At 42.2% G+C, this 22,027-nt stretch overlaps 1 protein-coding gene across 1 annotated transcript in view; it reads right to left on the bottom strand.

Moving 5' to 3' along the window:
• Positions 1–2,724: 2,724 nt before the first annotated feature.
• Positions 2,725–22,027, bottom strand: part of LOC104617049 (hormonally up-regulated neu tumor-associated kinase-like) — a gene marked incomplete at its 3' end in the record, with an annotated part of 22,831 nt that continues 3,528 nt past the window's right edge. Inside the window, exons 3-9 of the mRNA XM_010282261.1 lie at positions 20,661–20,716; positions 19,384–19,522; positions 15,483–15,610; positions 13,191–13,326; positions 11,460–11,637; positions 4,087–4,306; positions 2,725–3,177 (exon numbers count right to left, since the gene is read on the bottom strand). Of these exons, the coding sequence (XP_010280563.1) occupies positions 2,725–3,177; positions 4,087–4,306; positions 11,460–11,637; positions 13,191–13,326; positions 15,483–15,610; positions 19,384–19,522; positions 20,661–20,716 (1,310 nt within the window). The remainder of the gene's footprint in view (positions 3,178–4,086; positions 4,307–11,459; positions 11,638–13,190; positions 13,327–15,482; positions 15,611–19,383; positions 19,523–20,660; positions 20,717–22,027) is intronic.

Here is a 22,027-nt window from a genome sequence, read left to right as displayed (position 1 = left end):
CATCCAGCTCTGGAGCCCTCAGCACAGGAAAGACATGGACCTGTTGGAGTGGGTCCAGAGGAGGGCCACCAAAATGCTCAGAGGGATGGAACACCTCTTCTGTGAGGACAGGCTGAGAGAGTTGGGATTGTTCAGCCTGGAGAAGAGAAGGCTCCAAGGGGACCTTATTGGAGCCTTCCAGGGGGCTGGAAAGGGGACTCATAAGATAGATGGGGACAGAGTTTTTAGCAGGTGCTGTAGTGATAGGACAAGGGGTAATGGTTTTAAACTAAAACAGGGTAGATTTTGACTAGATATAAGGAAGACATTTTTCAGAATGAGGGTGGTGAAACGCTGGCACAGGTTGCCTAGAGAGGTGGTAGATGCCCCATCCCTGGAAACACTCAAGGTCGGCAGGTTGGACAGGGCTCTGAGCAACCTGATCTAGTTGAAGATGTCCCTATTCATTGCGGGGGCAGGTGGGGGTGGGGTTGGACCAGATGACCTTTAAATGTCCCTTCCAGCTCAAATTATTCTATGATTCTATGATTCTGACCAACTAGATTTTGGAGTGACTCTATGTGCTGTTATGCTCTGAGGAGACTTTAAGTTTTGAAGAAAAGCAATAGGCAGAGGCACTAGACTTTCCACCTAGCTCAGCTGCAATCCCAAGTGGCACCTCATGTTCCTCTCACGTTGGAGAAGTTTGTGGAGGACAGTCTCCCGTGGGAGGGACCCCACGCTGAAGCAGGGGCAGAGTGTGAGGAGTCCTGCCCTGAGGAGGAAGGAGTGGCAGAGACAGCGTGTGATGGACTGAGCACAACCCCCATTCCCCATCCCCCTGCGCTGGTCAAGGGGGAGGAGGTAGACAAATCAGGAGTGAAATTGAGCCCAGGAAGAAGGGAAGGGTGGGGGGAAGGTGTTTTAAGATTTGGTTTGAGTTCTCATTATCTCTACACTGATTTGATTCATAATAAATTAAATTAAGTTCCCCAAGTCGAGTCTGTTTTGCCCATGACAGTAATTGGTGACTGATCTCTCCCTGTCCTTATCTCAACCCACAAGCTTCTTGTTATATTTTCTCACCCCTGTCCAACTGAGGAGTGATAGAGCGGCTTTGGTGGGCACCTGGCATCTAGCCAAGGTCAACCCACCACACCTGGTCAGCAAAGATGTTCTGAGTTAAAAACATCTCTTATCATTTAGAGGTTGTTTTGGGGCTGGCTGGGAGCAGGACTACTCAATAGCTGTTTCAGCCCAGCCGAGGAGATGGTGCGGCACCCCTGCGGGTGTGCAAAAGCTGCCGCCACCGAGGCGGCATGGCATGCTTGTGCAGGAGCTGCGTAGACCGTGAAGAACTCACCCCATGGATGTGGTCCCAGCGTGGTGGGGTAAGGCGAGGCAGGGTAAAATGGGACTTCAGGTTTGGTCCTGCTCAGTGTAACCAAATGCTTACCATGGTGCTTGTCAGGTATAAGGCTTGGTTTTAGCATGATGCCTTCTGCTGCGGCTTTTTCTTCCTGCTGTTCTTTGTATATCTATCTACTATTACTTAGAAACCCTTTGCGCCTCTTTTACTACTATGTGTGAGTTTATGGAGCAGCAAATATGAAGACTCTCACCTCTGTTAGAGTCAATTAAGTTCAAATCTGTTGAAGTTAAGGGATTTTAACTGATATAAAACTGGTCTGAAGACAGAATCAGGCTCAAAGCTTAGTACTATGAAAATCTAGCTAAGAAGCATAAATCATTGAAACTGAAAGCAAATGCATGTTTTCAATAGTAAGAGACAAACATTGCAAAGGCACACAGTTACAAATAGGCAGTCCTAATTAAGCTGTTAAATTTACAAGAAAAATATGTTGATTTGCTCCTTTCAGGGGAGTTAGGTTGCATGGTCTCCATTAATTAGAATACACACAGTTAAAACTAACAAATAAATAAAGAAAACATCAGTGCCATGACTATTTTGTTTATTATAACAATCCCTCAAAAAGTGATTATTCCATCATTGTTACTGTTTGTTTACCTTCTGCATTATGTTCACAGCTTAATTAAAATTGCCTGACCAGGTTTATTTCCCGAATGAAATGCATAAGTGACACAAGTTTGGGACAATACAGGTATTGATACAAAATATTTAAAATAATATCTTCTGTCCAGTGTCCACCTTTTTTGCCTAAATATGCTTGATGTTGTACTGCTACATTGGCATCTGTTTTTCTGCGTCTTTGGTGCGCTTCACAAAATTTGTAGCCCGAGGTTTGATGGATATCAGAGGATACACAGCATAAGTCATATCATCCTACTTTGTGTTTAGAGATGTCTCATTTAAGATTGGATCAGTCTCTCCTGCCTTCCTTTTCTTGCTCTCTGTTTCTGTCCATCTTTGTTTCTTTCCTGCCCCTTTTTCCTATTTTCTTCTGATGCTCTGTGGGTGTTTGATTTATGCAAAATTTAACCTTAAAATCTCCCTTTTTTCCCCCAACCTAGTTTGGTATGGTGGAGATAAAACTGGAAGATTTAGATCTGTAGTTTTAGGTGTGTGTCTGAGTTGGATAAAGTTTTTCTTAGTTTTCTTGTTGAAAAAATGAGTTGGGTTTTCTTTAGACTGCCTCATACTTCTTATGGTAAATGTTGGCTGTTGGGGCATAGGGAAGGCTGGTGGTTTTGAACTGTTGACTAAAAGCAAAGGGCAGATATTTGTATGTTGCTGTGATGCCTCCAGGCAGGAAATCTTTTTACTTAGGGTTTCTCTCAGGGCAGCTTGTTGCAGCCTGGGGAAAGGCGACAGCTGCGAAGACTCAATCATGAGGAGGTCAGTGCCCTCTTTATCAAGGTGCCACGGTGTTGGGATGTAAATATTGTCATCTACTGCCTTCAGAAGGTCTTTAAATCTCATGTCCTGATGAGGCAAAGGAATCCTGGTAATAATCATGTTTTCCATCAGGGATCGGGGAGGCACTTTGCTTGTAGATGTCATTGCTTGGATGTTTGAAGAAGGAGGTTGGTTATTTGCTGGTGTGGATGGCAATTTCTCATGAAGACATGGTTTTCCAGCTTCAGTCAAGTCTTCAAAATCATCCAGATTCTTCTGAAAGTCCAAAAGTGGCTGATACATGGGCTCATGTGGCATACTTTTGCTTGATGACTTAGGAGGTCCAAGGTGGACCAACTCTCTGCCTGCAAACTTGGAAACTAAAGAGAATATAGCATAAATCAGATCAGCTTCTGCTGGAATGGTATTTTCAAGAAAAATAACATGTTAATATCAAAACAGCTCATCCCATAATAAAAAAGGAAGTACTTGCAATGGCATAAATAAAAGTAGATCTTGACATAGAATGCCATTTTGCACCAAGGATTTAAAGCAAATGGTGATCTGGAGGTAGGCAAACAGCAATTTTTGGTTGGGTGAACAGTCTTAAATGAGCATCTCAGCATAAATAAACGAGCATCTCAGCATAAAGTTGCCTGGCTTAATTTTAGTGACTATTATTCATTTATGCTTCTGGGGGTATTTATCACATTAATTTAACCATGCCACATAGGTAAATAGCTGTGGGCGTGCAATAACTAAAGCAGAAATAAGTCTAAATTCAGACCTGGAGTTTGATTATCCAGTACTGTGCATCTTCTATATTTTTGAATCTATGGAAAATGATGCCATAGATGTGAGTGCAACCCCTTCTTGAGTATAAGCAAAGTATTGACACCTGCACCATGCTGACATTCATCCTGGGAACGTAAATAATTTCCTTTTTTTTTACTCATAAACATGTATTCTTGGAAGTCACTTAACAGTACTAGTACCATCCCAGGGAGACTCATAGAGGAGCTAACCTGCACAATGACACGGAGCTGTTATCTGAAATCAGTACTTGCAGAGTATAAACTGGATCAGGTGTTCACCTGCTAATTTTTTCATTAGATCAATCACCAAACTTGGGGCTGGGAAACAATTGCTCAAAATACTTGTAATTTCAAAACAAAGAGGAAGGATATTTTTATAGCCTTTTCAGGAATCGTGTTCCTTTTTTTTTCTCAGACAGATATCCTAGTACCCTTTCAGACTAAGATGCTAAGACTATGTTTCAGAACCAGTACCTTCCGGCAAGTTTTCTTGGTTTTCCAATGTAACTGCAATCTCATCTTCTTGAATAGCATCTGGCATTGCCAGGGTTAGGACAGAGGGAAATGCCCTACTGCCATAATTCCTGAGGTTTTCCAGAGTGTCCATTTCAGCCTTCTGGGAAATCTGAATTTCTGACTCCTTATTCAAATGTTTATCAGGATTAATACTGTGTTTTTGTACTTCACTTTCCCTCTGCAAAATGATCAGACACCATTTGATTAGTATGGAACAATAAAGCACCTTGAACTTTAAAGGAAAACACAGCATAACACGTGCAATGGGAAACCTTGTTTTCACACAAGCCTTAGTTACTGTTGTGGTTTAACGCCAGCCAGCAACTAATTACCACACAGCTGCTCGCTCACTCTTCCATGGGATGGGGGAAGAGAATCAGAAGGGTAAAAGTGAGCAAACTCAGCTGAGATAGAAGCAGATTAATAATTGAAATAAAATTAAAAAAAAATTGTAATGAAAAAGGAAATATCAAAGAGAAGGAAATAAAATCCAAGAAAGACAAGTGATGCAAATGAAAACAATTGCTCACCACCAACTGACTGGTGCCCAGCCAGTCCCCAAGCAGCAGCCCCCAACCTCCCCCCTAGTGTTATTGCTGAGCATATTGTATGGAATATCCCTTTGGTCAGTTGGGGTCAGCTGTACTGGCTGTGTCTCCTCCCAAATTCTTGTGCACCCCCAGCCTCCTCGCTGGTGGGGTGGGGTGAGAAGCAAAAAAAGGCCTTGACCCTGTGTAAGCACTGCTCAGCAATAACAAAAACAACCCTGTATTATCAACACTGTTTCCAGTACAAATCCAAACCATCATCCCATACTAGCTACCTTGAAGAAAATTAACTCTTCCCCAGCCAAAACCAGCACAGTTACACACATCAGCTTTTCGTCAGAGCAGACCCCATGCCAGAGGTTCTTCCTGACACCCAGCTGCGCATGGACTGACAGACTCTGCCTTCTACCACACAGGCCACAGGGAGCAAGTTTTCATGAAAACCCACTGGAGACTAGAATGCCATTTTTGGAGAGCCTGTAGCATTTCCTTTGAGGCTTGTGGCTCACGGAGTCTGCTAACAGATGTCTAAGGGAGACCAGGGTACCACACAGCTCGTGCTGCAACGCCAAAACGTTACAGAATGCTGTGAGCCACCCCCAAACCCAGGAGGAAGATTGTTGTGGGACTGTTGCTGTCTGCTGTGAGGGCGGGCAGTCAGCACAGGGCTAGAGCAGTCCTGGGAAGGTTTTGCAGTGGGATTGCACCAGGAAGACTTCTATGGAGCTGTGGTAACAGGACTGTGCGTCCTAACAAGAGCGTGGGCTGCGGGACTCCCTCCTGCCGCAGTGCCGTCACCCTTACCCCTGCATACATCCTACATGTATGTGAGGGTGTGTTCTCATATGTAGCACACTCGTCTATCCCACGATCCCAGTCTTCAGGGTCCTCACTGTGGTAGCCTCATGCACACTGAGTTTCAGCTATCAAAACCTTGTGAAAATGCAAGGTCCGCGCAGTGAAATAAATCCCCTTCCGCAGCGCTAAGTGCCGCGAGGAGCTATCTGCTCCACGTGCTGCTGTGCCAAAGGTCCTCTTCTCTCAGGCCTGGCGCTCCTGAAAATGAAAGTTCTGAAACACATTGACTGTCCGCCTGGATATTCCAGCTCAATACCAAGCTTTTCTGCACATTCTCTGTATCATCTTTGACACGCTCACTTTGCTGTTACACAGCTACCACTTCAAGGATTATCTCTAGTAAGTTTTGATCTTTTCACTGCCATCCCCACATGATACAAACTTCTTGCATCCAGAATCAGAGAAATAATTTGTTTTACTATGGTATATTTATCTTCCATGGTTTTCTTCTATTCTTTGCATTGCAAAGTACTCCCCTTGTGAAAAATATGTTTTTAATATAACATGCAGTTATAAAAAGTGGGTGTAATTTGCGGAGAAAAGGCACTTTTGAAAGCTTGCATATATTTTGTGAGTTAGCAAAAATGTTTGGAAAAATTTGAAGGGCCCCAAACCTCAAACTTGTGGGGTTACTCTATCCTTCCTACATATTTGCAGCACCCAATCACAATTAAGGAAATTATATTTAAAGTATTTATAAAAAGAAACACAGTACGTTTAAGTTGACAACATATTGCTAAAACCACACTAGATCAATTGGGAATTTGAGATGTCATAAGCATTTTAGGCCATGCAATCAAATAGTCTCCCAGGATTTTACACACTGCTAGTTAAGAAAACAAATTTTCATCTTACATTTTGCAAGCTGTCACCTTATATACAGTATATCAGAAAACTTGCCATGACTGGTTTTACTGCCAGACCTCTTAAGAGCTAATTGGTTAAGCACCTGGGCAGGAAGCTTTTTGGCAGAAATGCTATTTTCTGCAAGGACTAGCTATAAAGTTCTGGATGGCAAATTGTAATCATTAAGGCTCCCTCTTCTACAACAGAACACATAAAATGTAAATACATTGCTTGAAGAAATTACGATGCATAAAAGGACAGGCTGTGTTTTAAGTTTACCCAATGACTTATGGCTCAAATTTGAACATGGAAAGGATCTTATGCTTTTTTCAGGGTCAGGCTTTCAGCAGACTTCTCTGTAATTGCACCCAGAAAAATGAGAATCACATCTGTTTGCATCCACCAAAAATACTATTTGCATGTACAAATGTTAACTCATGTATACAAGGAGGAGTTGCAAATACAATGACTTGCACTGGTTTTTCAAAGACAGTTTGAAACATGAAAAATAATTTCCACAGACTTTTTTGCAGTTGCAGATTAGAAGTTCTGCTCAAAACTCTTCCCCAGGAAATTGTATGTTTCTTTGGTATTGTGTGAAAAATCATAGCATAGTCTGCTGCCTGGAATGTGTTGGGTGCAGTGGTTTGTGAATATGTGTTTGAATTCCAAACAGTGTTTTGAGTTGATTGTGTTGGTGGAATTTTTTATTGCGTGTTATTCATGAGCATTGTCATGAATGCAAATACTTTTTCGTTTGTGTTGATATTTGATATGTTTGGTTCTTTTTGGACAGAATTTTCAGAAGAACCAGATGCCAACTTTCTCTACAATTCACTGAGGGGAGGTTTTTAATTTGCTCAAAAATACTGTAGTATTTTTCTACCATAAATTTACTCCTTTATAAATATTAGCTGTCTCTAAATATCTCTTTTCATAGACAGACAAGAATATGCAATAGCCTTTATGGTCCTCGACAGAAGTCATGTAAATGAGTGGCAATTTGTTTTCAGGGTATTTCATTTTACCTGTGACTGTTAATTGTTAGTTATTTGTTTTGCTTGCTTAGGCTTAAATTTGTACTCATTTAGATGCCAACGCTAATTTTTGTGCTTTAATTTTATGCACACAAGTTGCCTTGTTGAGCTCAGTGAAACTATTCACATACTTAAAGTTAAAGCAGATGCACACATTTGCAAGATCTGGAAAGCTGAAAGGAAATTATGTGATTTAAAGATGGATCACACACTGCTAGTAATAAATAGCAAATAGTTGGCATTGTACAGAATAGAGAGAACATCTATCCATGCATTTTGAAATATCCTTGGCATAATTTGTGATACAAATATCAAATACCCATGCTGTTATAATTAAACCTCAGTAACATTATCAGGATCTCAACACGAAGATGAAGAAAAAGTGGGAAATTTCCCCTTCGCACTCAGTTAACAATCTTTACGCTCCTTCCTCCGCTTCAGTTTTCTGTGGCCGGGTGGTCAGAGAAGCGCAGTGCAGCCTGCCAAAGAGGTGGTTGAATCCGGCCTCTTTTAGACCAAAGCAGAGAATCCTCCCCCCAAGATAATGCCCTGCCAGCTGCCTCCTCCGAGAGCCACGCCAGCGCAGTGTGGGCTAAGCTCCAGGGGAGCTGGGGGCTGCTCTTGGCTCTGCCTCTGCCCAAAAACGTCATGCCACCCGTGTGGGGCTCCGCCTTGGGCTCCAAGAGATGCATTCTTTTCTTTTCCCTATATACTTTGCATATGCTTAGGGCTAAGTTTTGCCATTGTGTAAGCATATGCATAAAGTAGCTTTTGCTGAAGAACAGGCCAGAGGATACTGGAAAAATAACTGAGTAAGAATGCCCAACTTGATTTCTTGGCCAGCTTTCCCCTCGCTCGCCTCTCTTTTTTGCCCAAACCCTGGCCTTTCTGGGCAATAGGAATATGCTTGAACATTGGGGAAACCAACGTAAGGGGGTAGCACTGATAGTCACGATTTAAAAGAGCTCCTGGGGAGGAGTGATTGCACAGGTTAATTGTTTGTAAGGCTTGAATAAGAACCAACCGAGAGGTGATCATTATTAACTAAAAAAATTTGCAGAGCCTAACTACTAGCGAGGGAGAAGTATTAATTTTCGTAATGCAGAAGAATGTAAGAGGCAGTGGATGGACAAAATTAAGAAACAAATGGTGTAGAGTGACTATGGGAAAAAAAATTATGAGTTTTATAAACTTTGGTAGTTTATAGTCTTTGGTAACAGAATAATCTCTAAATGGTACTAGTAGCAGGCTTTGAGTTTGTAGGTTTAAAGGTAGTATTTACAAACCCTGTGCTAACAAACAAGAGGAAATAAACTTTTAACGACAGGGAAAGATGGGATGAATTGGTCTTTTCTAACTTCCAAACTTCTATGTCTTAGTAACAGATTTTAAAAGGTATTATTTATGATAGAATCCAATCTGCCAAATTTAGGCATCTAGCTTGTGCCTGTATTTCAGGTGCTCAGCAAAGCTGTCCGCCTAAAAGCGAGAAATTTCCCTGCAAAGCTGTCAAAGAGAGATTCTGTCTGCCTAAATGCAAATTTAAGAAGTCCCCACACTGAACACGTGAAGATTTGCAGATCAGCATTGTTTTGTGTTGCAGAAGGAAGAGCCGCACACCTGGGAGCTACATGGGAAAGGGTGTAGGGAAGGTGTAGAAATGGGGAGTTGTGATATGACACAACTGAGCAGACCCCAGAGTGTGTACCCAGTTCACATGCTAGACATGTCCCTGCTAGGTTCAGCAAGGGGAAGTGCAAAGTCCTGCACCTGGGGAGGAACCAGCTCATGCTTGGCAGAAAAGGACTTGGGGGTCCTGGTGGACACCAAGATGATCATGAGCCAGCTGCGTGCCCTTTGCTGCAAAGAAGGGGAATGGTGGTGTCCTGGGCTGCATTAGGAGGAGTGTTGCCAGCAGGTCGAGTGGGGTGATGCCTCTCTACTCAGCACTGGTGAGGCCACACCTGGAGTGCTGTGTCCAGGTCTGAGCCCCTCAGTCCAAGAAAGACATGGACATACTGGAGAGAGTCCAGTGAAGGGACATGAAGATGATGAAGGGACTGGAGCATCTCTCCTATGCGGAAAAGCTGAGAGAGGTGGAACTGTTCAGCCTGGAGAAGAGAAGGCTCAGGGGGATCTCATCAATATATACAAATACCTGAAGAGAGGGTGCAAAAAGGACAGAGCCAGGCTCTCTCCAGTGGTGTCCAGCGACAGGGCTAGAGGTGCTGGGCACAAACTGAAACAGGGGAGGTTCCCTCTGAACATCAGGAAGCACTTTTTCACTGTGAGGATGACCAAGCGCTGGCACAGGTTGCCCAGGGAAGCTGTGGGCTCTCCATCCTTGAAGGTATTCAAAAGCCATTTGGGCATGGTCCCGGGCAGCCATCTCTAGGTGGCCCTGATTGAGCAAGAGGGTTGGATCAGATGACCTCCAGAAGTCCCTGCCAACCTCAGTCAGTCTGTGATTCTGTGAAAGTCGCCACTGTTTTGAGCTGATAGGTGGCTATTTTGTGTCAGTACCAGTTTGGTTTTAAACCTTTGACTGCAAAAATGTCAACACAGAGAAAGAAAATGTCAGTCATTCCTTTGTTACACTTCCCCTCTTTTTGTCCTTGCTGTACCAAAACCCTCCAGCATGCCTGGGAAATATATATATACACTAGGACTGACTTCAAAACAATGATTTATAGTGTTATTACCTTAACACTCTGAGACATTTTTTGGGTCTGTGCTTGAACTGAGCTTGACTCTCCACCTTAAGAGGGCATTTTTGATGCCAGGAGTGGCAGGAAGCAGCGCAGCCCCTTAGTCAGCTTGTAACTTACTTTGTGCACACAATCGCTTCCCTCTTCCACCCAGGTAGGATGCTGAAAGAGGTCACAGGGGACGTGAAACGCTACCACTTGCCTGGAAGTCTAGATCTCTAGGGGCTGTAAATCAGCTTGATGTCCAGAGATTCAAGAAAGCTGGTCAATAGCCTTCACAATACGACTCTTTTTGAGTGACTTACGGTTTAGCAGATCCAATGCAAAATTATAATATGAAAAAAATCACATATGTGAAGGAAAGCCTCCTCCCCCTAAGCATGCACACACATGCTCCCCAACTCATATTTTTGAGTTATGGCTCTGCCTGTAAACACTGCACAGGCTGTTGCAACCTTGGGGCTGTGTGCTGGGATGGAGATCTGGATCTACTCAAGCCCATCTGAATAATTTCTAGAGGAGTCAACTGGACCTTCTCAAAATACAGCTTCTCCAGGGCAAAGACTTTGAATGGGAGACTAATCGCTGATGTGTGTTGTTTTGTAGCTGAGACTTTTCCCATTGCACTTGTGTGTTAGAAGCTGGAATTTGGCTTCCTGTCTGCCTAGTTTCTGCCTGAAGCAAAATTTTTATGACTGAGCTGTGAACCCCTTAGTGGAGACGGTTGTAAAAGAAAAGCTTACAGCGTTTTTAACTACTTGTGGCCTTACCAGTGATTTTCTGAATTTATTTTTAAAATTTTTGTTCCTTCTGATTTAACTTCATGTCCCCAAGTGAGTCGGAGCTGGAGTGTGAGCATAAGATACAGTGGTAAAAATACAAAAAAAGATGCTGGGAAAAGATTTTACAACTTTCACAGCTTCCCACTCACCTCCCCAGACTTTGGATCAGGCCCTCATGGACCAGTCGGAAAGGGAAGGGATGGTGAGGTCACAGAGATGCTAATGCTCCTGTTCCCAATGGAAAAGTAATCTTTTATGTAAAGCAAAATAATTCTCAATCCCATTACAACCGGCAGCCCTTTGTTATAACGCATTAGTCAGTAAAAAAAGGCATATTTATCTCTGGGAAAAAACATCTCCTGAAAATCACCTCTGAGAATGCCAGAACATAGGTGTCCTGAGACTGCACCCAGATCTGCAATTTCACTACTGTTTTTCATGAGTTCCCTTCCATGGACAACCACCTTTTTCACATGTGCTGTGTGGCTGTCGCGATGTTACTCATAAGAATCCAAGGAGTACTTCATGCTTGTCATGATCATGATATCTTACCTGGGCTCTTTTGCGGTCTTTCTGATACCTGAGCAGTTTCTTCAGCAATAAGCAATAAGAAGCCATTGCACGAGAGGGTCTGTTATTTATTAAAATGTTGATAACTTCTGAAAGACTGAAGTCCATCATTTCTGTCATGTAGTTCAAAACAACAGGATTCAATTCACTGGAGCAAAGTCTGAAATATTAGGAAAAAGTATTTAAATACAAATGATGCATTCAGGTACAATGTCAGAATTTACAGTAAGTGGCCAACACACCTTTGTGATGTAGCTGGACTAGGCTAAGCCAATTTTTCAGGCAAATTATGATACACAGTTGTGCAAAAATCCTCTGTCTGGCTCTGCTATCTTGACTGCTGGGCTGAGGCTCTGTTGCTGCATTATTAAATATCTTATTGTTGATATAATTGATTACTCTGAAAGGACACCCACCAGGCTTAAGCTTGAAAAATTAAAAGATGGAAACCAGCATTTTCTCATTTTAATCTAGTGTGTATATTTTAGTTCTCAGTACAGTAGTCTCAAATGGATTAACAGAGAGATAGTGTGTGCATGTGCGAAAGAAGACAGGAAGAGCCCCAAAGGCAGGAAAATCTCAAAGGACAAAAGAAGAACTACAGAAAATACAAGGGGATTTTTATTTTTATGAAAATCAGATTGTGAAATAAAACTGGTTAAGTTATAATGATAATTATTTTACTCACAGGCTCCTGTGAGTACTAAAGTCTAGTAAAGACATTTTTGAAATGCAACAGCCTTGGCTTTTGAGACTCCTAAAACATTTTTTCAAACTCTTAAAGCTTCAGTATGAATGGGCACAGAAACACCTGCGGGCAGGGAAGGAGGGCAAAGGTAGGTAGGGTGGGCAATTCTCAGAGAAATGAACAAATTGCACATAGATTTCTAATAGCCCTGGCTGTGACAGGCGGTGGATTGTGGTAGGAAAACCTGCCGTGCATCCTGTAGGCACCGGTGCAGACGGTGCAGACAACACAGGCCAAATTACTCTCTTTTTCAATTGGTGTAAACTATTTACTTTTACAGAATGATTTGAGCATAAAATATTTGACCCATGGCTACCTACTATCTAGCTACTTTCAGCTGTGAGAAAGATGTAAAAGGTCCATCACTGAAATTAGGTAAAGACATGCAAAGTATACTTTGCAGCCTCCCAATATGAAAGATGAATAACGCCTTGAGAGATGGCAACGTTTGTGTGAAGTGTCATATTGCACGTACCTATTTCAAAATTTTTTAATAATCTTAAACCGTAAAGTGGCTTGCTAAGAAAAAATGGAGACTAGTTAAAGGCCAGTTACAAAGATGGATGAGAATAAAAGTTACTAGAATAACAAGAACTTCTGTGTAATATAGAAATGTTCCCTCAGGTGGGCATGTCAGACCTAGTTTTGCAGGAAAGGGTTAGAAGCCCACTCTCTAGAAATTAGCGGCACCAGAGAGGCACATTGAGAACAAAATTATTGATCCAATGGATATAAGCAGTTCTATAAGGAAGTTTTCTCTTACATAAAATTTATCCATGCTTAGAAAAGTTGATGTGGTGTTTTCTGAAATAAAATTCTCTCATTTTGGAACAGACCTGAGCATGTAACAAAAATCTTCCAAAACAAACAAAACAAAAAAGTTCCTAAAAACCCCAGCACTTCCCCCCCGCAAACCCTGAATCGTGAAACCCAAGCTAGAAGAGAGATGACGTGAAATTTGTTACCTGTTTTCATAGGCAGCAGCGTTCAGTATTTTCCTGGTGAAGCCTTCGTTCAACCATTTGTCTTTTATTGCTTCTTTGACTCCAGGCCTCTTAGCAGGGTCAGGCTCAAGTAAGGACTGCAGGAAGTGTACAGCTCCTGTGCAGTATTCAGATGAGACGGCTTGTTTACTAGTAATATCATTATTTGGGCAGTGCAAAATTTTCCTTTTTCAGAAATGTGGCACTTCCCCTCTTCTCCACATTGTAAGAACCTCAGCTAAAATCCAGCCTGTCAGGCTACCTCTGAACTACCGAATAAAACAGCTCCAGCTCTCCGAGACTGCTGTGGTCCCATGTGGTGACCCTGTTCTCCCAAGGATACCTGAACAGGGTGGGCAGCACGGGCCAAACCGTGCCAGGAGGCATGCTATGGACCTATGAATGCTGCTATAGATACAGCATTGGACCTTGCTTCCTGATTTGCTTGATTTACCCCAGTGAATGCAGCCTATGGCATCAATACCAACTCACTCAGCATTTGATCAAGGGTCTGAGAAGGGGGTCTTCTCCTGTGCCAGCTGACTGCCCAAGAGTTACGTTTCTCACACAAAGAAGATAATCTCATTGATAAAACCCTCTGTATCGAGGGAGGGAGATGTGCCCATGTGCTCATATGACATGTTGTGCTTTGGCTTCCTGGAGTTGGGACAGAGAAAACTCAAACATTCCCATATGTCTGCCACTCAGCTCCAAGGCTGCATAAGGTCCCTCTTTTTTTTTTCTTCTTGGGAAAACTCTACTGAATTCTTCCATACTCCTTGGGGATGTTTTGAAATGAGCAAAATGGCAAGTGAGCATTAAACTGGGAACATACTGCTCCTTTCACTTGTAATCTCCTTCAGAAGAACTTAGATCTAAAGTATGCAAAGCTTGTTTACTACTGCTCTCTCACCAAATTCCCAATGGGCAAGGGAACAATGGAGTTATCCGCAATCTTCCACTGACTGTGTGGGCTTTGTAGAAAAGCAGAGATAATGCATTTATTAGTAGAAGCTATAACAATAGCATAAATAAGAAAAAATAGAAATATAATAATTGCAGCTATGGAAGGCTTGTAGAAAAATGGAGCTGCTATCTGGTAACCAATCTCCAAAGAAAGATAAATGAAAGACTAATGTACAAACATTAGGGACAGCTATGGTAGATATCCTCATACCATTTACTGGGGGAGAAAAAAAGAAATTGAATCATCACATCATCTTAATACTGTAACTCCGGACTAGATCCAGCTAGCTTAGTCTGGAACAGTCTGCTGCTTCCCAGCGCTTGGCTGCAGGCAGCGGCTGAAGTTAATCTTGGTTCCTAGGCTCATTCTTGCCTAATGTCAGAGCAAAGCTACTCAAAACGATGGGGAGATACGAACTCATGCTGGTAGATAGTTGGGCAAAACACATCTCATTCTGCTCTGCTTTCTGACCTGGTTAGTGAAGCTGCATGATGACAGCAGTGAGAAGGGGCCCAAGCCTGTGATGTTCGACAGCGATTGTGCCAGTCTAGGTGGAGAGAAAATAGGGACTAAAGCCAGAGCTGTATAAGAATCATTGTAAAGCAGCAGAATTTTGAGCTTTGAGGAAGTAAATTTTGGGCTGCTAACCCAGAGTGTATATACACCAACATGACTTCTGGGTTTTGAAGCCGTGGGCTGTAATTCAGGCTGGAGCTTTTGAGAACTATCTTTCCCAGTTATCCTAAAAGACTCCATAGACTGTACCTCATTAAAGGTTGTTAGTAAAATTCAGTGAAAAATGTTGTATTTTCTCATGAAAAGTATGAACAGACTCTTCACAAAAATAACCCTCCCATTTCTTTAATTATCTCAATATTGTGGGTTCTGTCTGTAGCCAAAAGATAAGCCTTTCAGGAAAAATTATCTAAGGTTTTGATAATGGATTTTTGGGAAAAACAGGAAAGAACGCCTGGCTATGACACACAGCATGGGACATGCTAAACATGACGGTGTTCTCATTTACTGCACAGCTGCGCTGCTTATGTAAAAGCAATGCACATTTTGTTCCCCATATAGATAAGAACCAAGAGTAGTTCTTTTGAAGAGACAACAATGTTATTTTGCTACTAGCCTGAGATAAAGAAATCTTGCCTAAGGCACACAAAAGTTATTTCTAAACACAGACAAAGAAACTGGAAAAGGTACTGCTTATTTTCCAGAAGATTGCCTTATTGCTAAATTCACTTTATTACACGGGTTAGACCTTTTATACATCAGTATTCTTTATGAAAATTTGAGTGCTTTACCAGGGGAGATATCTGGAGGAATAGGGCTGATTTCTCCAATTAACATCTTTTGATGTAGTTGCTTGATATTAAAAGGTTCCACCGTGAAGGGTAATGTGCCAGTTAGCATAGCAAACATGCTTACACCTCTGTCAAAGAAAAAACCAAACATCAGAGCTCCATATAATGCTAACAATTTTTTTTTTTTAAACCCAGAAAGCTATGAGCCAGGTTTCAGACATTTGCCTTCAGTATCAAGAACAAGATTACAAATCACCTCCAAGCAGCAATTTGGACTGAATACACATCTAACCCCTTTTTTCTTTGTGTAAATGCCATTTATACAGAAAAGAATGTTGTGGGAAGTGCGTATAAAAGACTGTACAGTGAGTGACTGGAAAGCCTGCAGTGTTGAAAGTGGAAACCTGCTGTTTATTTTTAAAATAAACTTATTGGAGTGTCAGTGTAGTGTACCCAGCCCATCAGAATAAAGCATTTTGGTTTGGAGGCTGAGTGACAACACAGAGCTGGGACTGATGTGATAGATCCTGTTCCAAATAGTAATTCAGTTCTTCTTGCTTTGCTCAGATTGCTAAATTAGGTGTGACTTATGCCTAGAAGGCATTTGTTTGGTAACAGCTTGCTCTTGGCTAAAGACTTAAAACTTCAGCTATTGCAAAAGACTAACAGTCTGCTAGCTGTGATCAGCAAACTTTGTGAAGGTTTGCCATTCAGTCTGGAGAAGTACCAACGTTCGGAAAACTTCCTTAGCTGTCCTGAGGTTGCGAACGCGGAGGTTTCCTTGAACACTCTCCATGGTACTTCCTTGCTCCAGCTGAGCTGCGCCACCACAACAGCACTTCTCCATCCTTTGCCGTTTCTCTATTGAACTCAGTCGAGACAGTCCTTTCAGGAATTCAGGCAATTCTAATTTAACTGATCTGGTTCATACATTACTGAAGATGATCATAGAATCTTTGGGTTGAAAGGGACCTTTAAAGGTCATCTAGTCCAACCTCGCTGCAATGAGCAGGGACATCTTCAACTAGATCAGGTTGCTCAGAGCCCCGTCCAACCTGCTGACCTTGAGTGTTTCCAGGGATGGAGCATCTACCACCTCTCTCTGGGCAACCTGTGCCAGTGTTTCACCACCCTCATCAGGAAAAATTTCTTCTTTATATCTAGTCTGAATATACCCTCTTTCAGTTTAAAACCACTACCTCTTGTCCTGTCACAACAGACCCTGCTAAAAACTCTGTCCCCATCTATCTTATGAGCCCTCTTTAAGTACTGGAAGGCTGCAATAAGGTCTCCTTGGAGCCTTCTCTTCTCCAGGCTGAACAACCCCAACTCTCTCAGCCTGTCCTCACAGGAGAGGTGTTCCAGCCCTCTGAGCATTTTGGTGGCCGCCTCTGGACCTGCTCCAACTGGCCCATGTCTTTCCTGTGCTGAGGGCTCCAGAGCTGGACGCAGGACTCCAGGTGGGGTCTCACCAGAGGGGAGCAGAGGGGCAGAATCACCTCCCTCGACCTGCTGGCCACGCTGCTTTTGATGGAGCCCTGGAGACGGTTGGCCTTCTGGGCTGTGAGTGCACGTTGTCGGCTCATGTCCAGCTTTTCATCCACCAGTACCCCCAAGTCCTTCTGGGCAGGGCTGCTCTCAATCCCTTCACCTCCCAGCCTGTATTGGTACTGGGGGTTGCCCTGCCCCAGGTGCAGGACCCTGCACTTGGCCTTGTTAAACCTCATGAGGTTCACATGGGCTCATTCCTCGAGCTTGTCCAGGACCCTCTGGATGGCATTCTGTCCCTCAGGCGTGTCGACCGCACCACTCAGAATGTTAAATGTCAATGGTTAATTGAATAGAGTTGTTAACAGTAACACACTTAGTAGTTAATTGTAGATGGTATCTGATGGTATGTTAAACTTGAATCTTTATTAGTTGTAACAGACTATTTCTCCTCTAGCCAACCGAACTATCTGTTTTTGTTTGAATATAGCAGCTGTTTCCTCAATTCAGGTGGTGCATGAGAGCTAATTGCTTTCCAGTCCTCCAAAGAATGTTTAAAATCTTATGCACAGAAGTCACGATGAGGCAAAACAGGCATTGCTGTTTGCTCTTGCTTCATAGGAGCCTTAGCTGTATTGCAGTTGAATACGGTTGGTTTTCTGCATGTGCTTCTGACTGAAAATGGCTTTCTCATTCCCCTTGTAATGACTCCTTGTCAGTCCTGATGCATAATGTCAGTATTTCTCCACTACAGCAAAATCTTTTTATTCCGCAGTCCAGTTGATCTGTGATGCTTTACTTATTTTGTGACAATAGAAGTATCTAATTAATCAGAATTCCCTTTTCCACTATGATAATGTGGACAGTTCAGATTTAAATTGTAAATATATCTTATGCCTAAGATGCAGAATATGTCTATGTTAAACACCAAGGGCCATATGTAAGTTTTATATAGCCTTTGACCTGTTATGTGATGTTTATTAACAGAGTGATCTCAGTAAATGTTCTAAGGTTACGGTTTTGCTTTCTTTCAGACATCTGAAACGTGAATAAGTATAATCCTATTTAAGTGCTGACAGCATCCTCTAGATCTGATTCGCCTGTCTTATGTCTACATAATTCAGACTAGCACTCTTGAAATCCAGACTTATACTGAAGTAATTTGGTACAATTTGCCCCTTCATCCCTAACTTTGTGTACTGTTTATATCCTGTAAATTTAGAGGACACTGAGTCATAAGAATCATAGTTAGTCAGAACCCTAATATATAGTACGTCTGCCAGAAGCAGATCTTGAACGGAATAATGTGCATTATATATTTATGTGTATACGAATCCTCTTTCTCTTTTGAGCATATAGGAATGCTAAGCTTCTACTTCAGACACCTGAATCAGATGCCTATATGTAACTACCAGCAATCTTGTAGATTAAACTAAAACAGATCTAACGGATCCATATCAATAAACATGAACTGCCTTTGGACAAAAGATGGGCATGGAGAGCCACTCTCCTATCCAGGTCCGTGAAGATCAATGGACACAAACATGGACTTAATATACTTTTTCCCAGCTCCATCCAGAACAGCTGTCAAAAGAGTAAAAAACCACAAACTTGACTGCTAGAACTGCAAACTGCAAATGTAATTGAAAAGTCTGAGATGATTTATGTGAAAAACTACTCTTCCAACAGCACCTCCTGCATTCTTCTTTATTATGAGACATACCCTACAGATATAATGAACAAGGAAAATGGAGTCCATTCAGGTTTGTGCCACCTCTGAAGTAAATAGCTCCACTTTTTTATCATAGTCTGATATAAAGGGCCTGGCCAAGGTATGGATGAAGGACTTCTAGCTCTGCTGTAGCCACATGCTACATGCTTTGGTCTGTGTGTCCCTGAGACTCAATTTTCCTGTTTAGATGTCTTCCTTTGGCAAAACATGCCTCAGGCAGAAAATGCCCTTTTGTCAACCCAGGGCTTCCAGGACTTCTGATTTTAACAGAAGTTACGCTGGTATCAGCTGTACCTGTATGCCAGAAGGACAGGAGGGTGGGGGGTTCATCTGAGTGGGCTGGTACATACAAGCACTTTCTCTGTCTTTTCAGAACAGGCTCCTAGAGCTGGATACCCTACCTTCTGCTGACTTCCCTTGCCACAGGCTTACTCCAGAATAGCACATGCATTGCTCATTCATTTTTTTTCCAGTGTTCTGCAATGGATACATATTTCAAGATATATTTTTCAAATCCATATTTTTTTTTTTTCTGGCAACCCTTCTCTGATAAATCTCTGCTTTCCCCATTGATGCCCCAAAGCTCTGCTTTGGGTGCCACCAACCTATATACATCGGAGTCTTGTCTAAACCATTCAATGCTGAGAGTGTTTCGATAAGTATATTTTTAGATCTACTTACATGGACCAGACATCCACCTTTGGACCATATTTCCTATGAGCAAGGAGTTCTGGGGCAGCATAAGCTGGGCTTCCACACTGGGTATGTAACAGCTCCTGGGAGAGACCCTCAAACTTTGCAGTATTGCTCAGTCCGAAATCTAACAGTCACAAAAACAAAGGCGAGGAATTTTTAGTCTCTTCTCAAAATAGTTTAACTTTATGAATTGGTTGAAGATAGGAGGAAGATGAAAACAGCAGCTGGCTTTAGCATCTGGTGACATCTCAGCTGTGGATGCCAATTTGGGTTCAATTAAATGTGCCATGAATTAGCAGAGGTAACAGTGAAGTTACCCAGCCGTACGCCTGATTTGGGTGATTTTGGTTTAGCTATTTTAGTTTCCCTCAGTTGGCTGTGTGCTAGTACAAGAGCTTAGCTACACAGCTGCATTAGCATGGCTTAATGAGCTACAGCGTTCAGCTCAGCTGGGTGTGCTTTAGCCTGCTGTAAACGTGGGGTAAAATGTGCTAACTTAAGCCTTTTTCTCTGTATATGTGCATGTGTGCAAGGGGGAGGGAAGAGAAAGGTGTGATTGTAAAGGACTGGCTGGCTATAAAACAGGGGTGAAGAGTTGGTGCCTTTTTTCTCAGAGGTGTTAAGCTTTTAAAAGTTTGGGAAACACTGGGTTAAACATGTGGCGTCTCTAAAAGTGAGCTTCCCTTGCGGGGATTTTTCTGTGCGGTTTCCATAGGATAAAATTAATGTTTCTCTGAGCTGTGTTAACTGCTTGGTGCAAATTCCCTCATTTTTATAAATATTTGCTTCACAACCTTAGCAAAGTTTCTGTTAGTGACCAAAACAGTCTCTCTTTTTTTTTTTTTTTAGTATACCAAATTGTGAGGTTTCTAGTTGGAGGAATGACACGGCAGAAGTTGTGTCCATACCTGTGTTTCACCCCAGAAGATTTATTTCTTAGTCTACAAATCACTCTTGCTAGGAACAGCTTTCTACACATAAAAGCTGTAATTGTTTCTTGCTTCTCCAGCAATACATGAGGGAAAACAATAGGCAAAATTGTTTTCCTTGTTCTCTTAAAAATATGTTTTAGTTAAAGCTCAAATAAACAAGCTGTTAAGTTATACTTCATAACTTTTATTTATTCTAAAAGCTCAAATATGTTTATGGAATAATCGCAAGCTCACTTATAAAATGTGCTGTTTAAATAGTAACTGAACTGTCACTGAAAGCCACACAAAATAAAAAGCTGAAAACACGCTTCACAGATAACATGCACCTACCAACGATTTTGATGTTGTTGTTCTCATCAAGAAGAAAATTTTCAATTTTTAGGTCCCTGAAATGAAGACAGAAAGCAAACTTTAAGATGCCTGATGTCCCAGCTAACCATTTACAGACAGTTTTTAGCAAAGTTTAATTGAAATAATAACAATAGTTCTGCACAGCTCTGCTACAATTGTAACAAGATCCTTATTCCTTCCTGAAGTTTTCAGTTGGGAAAATGGAAACTTTCTGTATTTCAGGGAATATTTTATGGGTATATATTTAAAATAGACCCTTCATTTTAGGAATCATCTGTTCTATTGATGTATTTTTTTTTTTAAATGAACAGCATTTATTTCTTCTTTTGAATAGAAGTTGTGTGTACTTGGTCCCGGAGTGTTTTTGTCTTTGTTTGAAGTACTGAGCACTGTTGAGTATTTCTGCTTTCTTTGTGAGCAAATCATGCCTGGGAGATACGAAGGATGAGAAGGGAGCTGGAAAGTGAGGGCTGCCTTGCTCGCGGAGGAGGGGAGGTGTACCAAAGCTGGGTGGGGAAAGATACCCTGAAGGTGGAGACATCTCCACAGGGATGCTTATGTAAATATGGTCAACCAGTATCAGCCGTCCCCGCAGGAGGATGTAATTCAGAGCTGCGGGAAAAATGCTGTTAGCTGGCTCAGGCGCTTACTTGCTTATTGTGGGAACATTTATATCCTTACAAATTAAAACCAAAAGCTGGAATATTGCTCCACTGTGGGGAGCGCCCAAAGTGGCAGCTGAAATCTTTCGCAGAGCGGGGGAATCCTCAGCCTGTGTAATTTGGGTGTTGGGAGGAGGCCCAGGGGCCCGCGATGCTTTGCCGACTCCCATCGCGGCCTCCCGATGAAGGGGCTTCCCTCGGCTCTGCGGCGGCGCGGGGGACGGAGCAAGTCTCAGAAACGGCTCTAGGTACATGGATTTCCCTCCCCGCCCTCTCTGAAGTCATGAAGCATTTTATCAGCCCAAAGACCTCGGAGAGTACAGGAGGAAGCTCTGTGCTGGGAGAATGGGCAAGTGAGTCAACACCCCGTCTTCTGGATCCTTTTGGCAACTGTGGCAACAAAATCAACCATGATCTTGCGTGGACAAGAAAGGTACTACCTGTGCTGTGAAAAGTAGATTCAACCTCAATTTAAGCCATAAGGATTTGTTGGATCAGTGCTGGTTTTAGTGCTACATAGGAAAAGTAATCCTCAAGAAACAAAATAACTGATGAAACATAGCACAGGATTTCTGATGAGCGATATTAATTTGCACTGAAAATAGTTACAAAACTGGCCAGTTTTTCATCAAGTATATTATTAAGACAATAGAAAAATACTGGTTTTCTGAGGTATATCCCAGG

Source organism: Phaethon lepturus, unplaced genomic scaffold (assembly GCF_000687285.1).
Source record: "Phaethon lepturus isolate BGI_N335 unplaced genomic scaffold, ASM68728v1 scaffold4432, whole genome shotgun sequence".
Taxonomy (NCBI): domain Eukaryota; kingdom Metazoa; phylum Chordata; class Aves; order Phaethontiformes; family Phaethontidae; genus Phaethon; species Phaethon lepturus.
The sequence above is the reverse complement of the archived record's forward strand: the minus strand, read 5'-3'. Positions and strand labels throughout refer to the sequence as shown.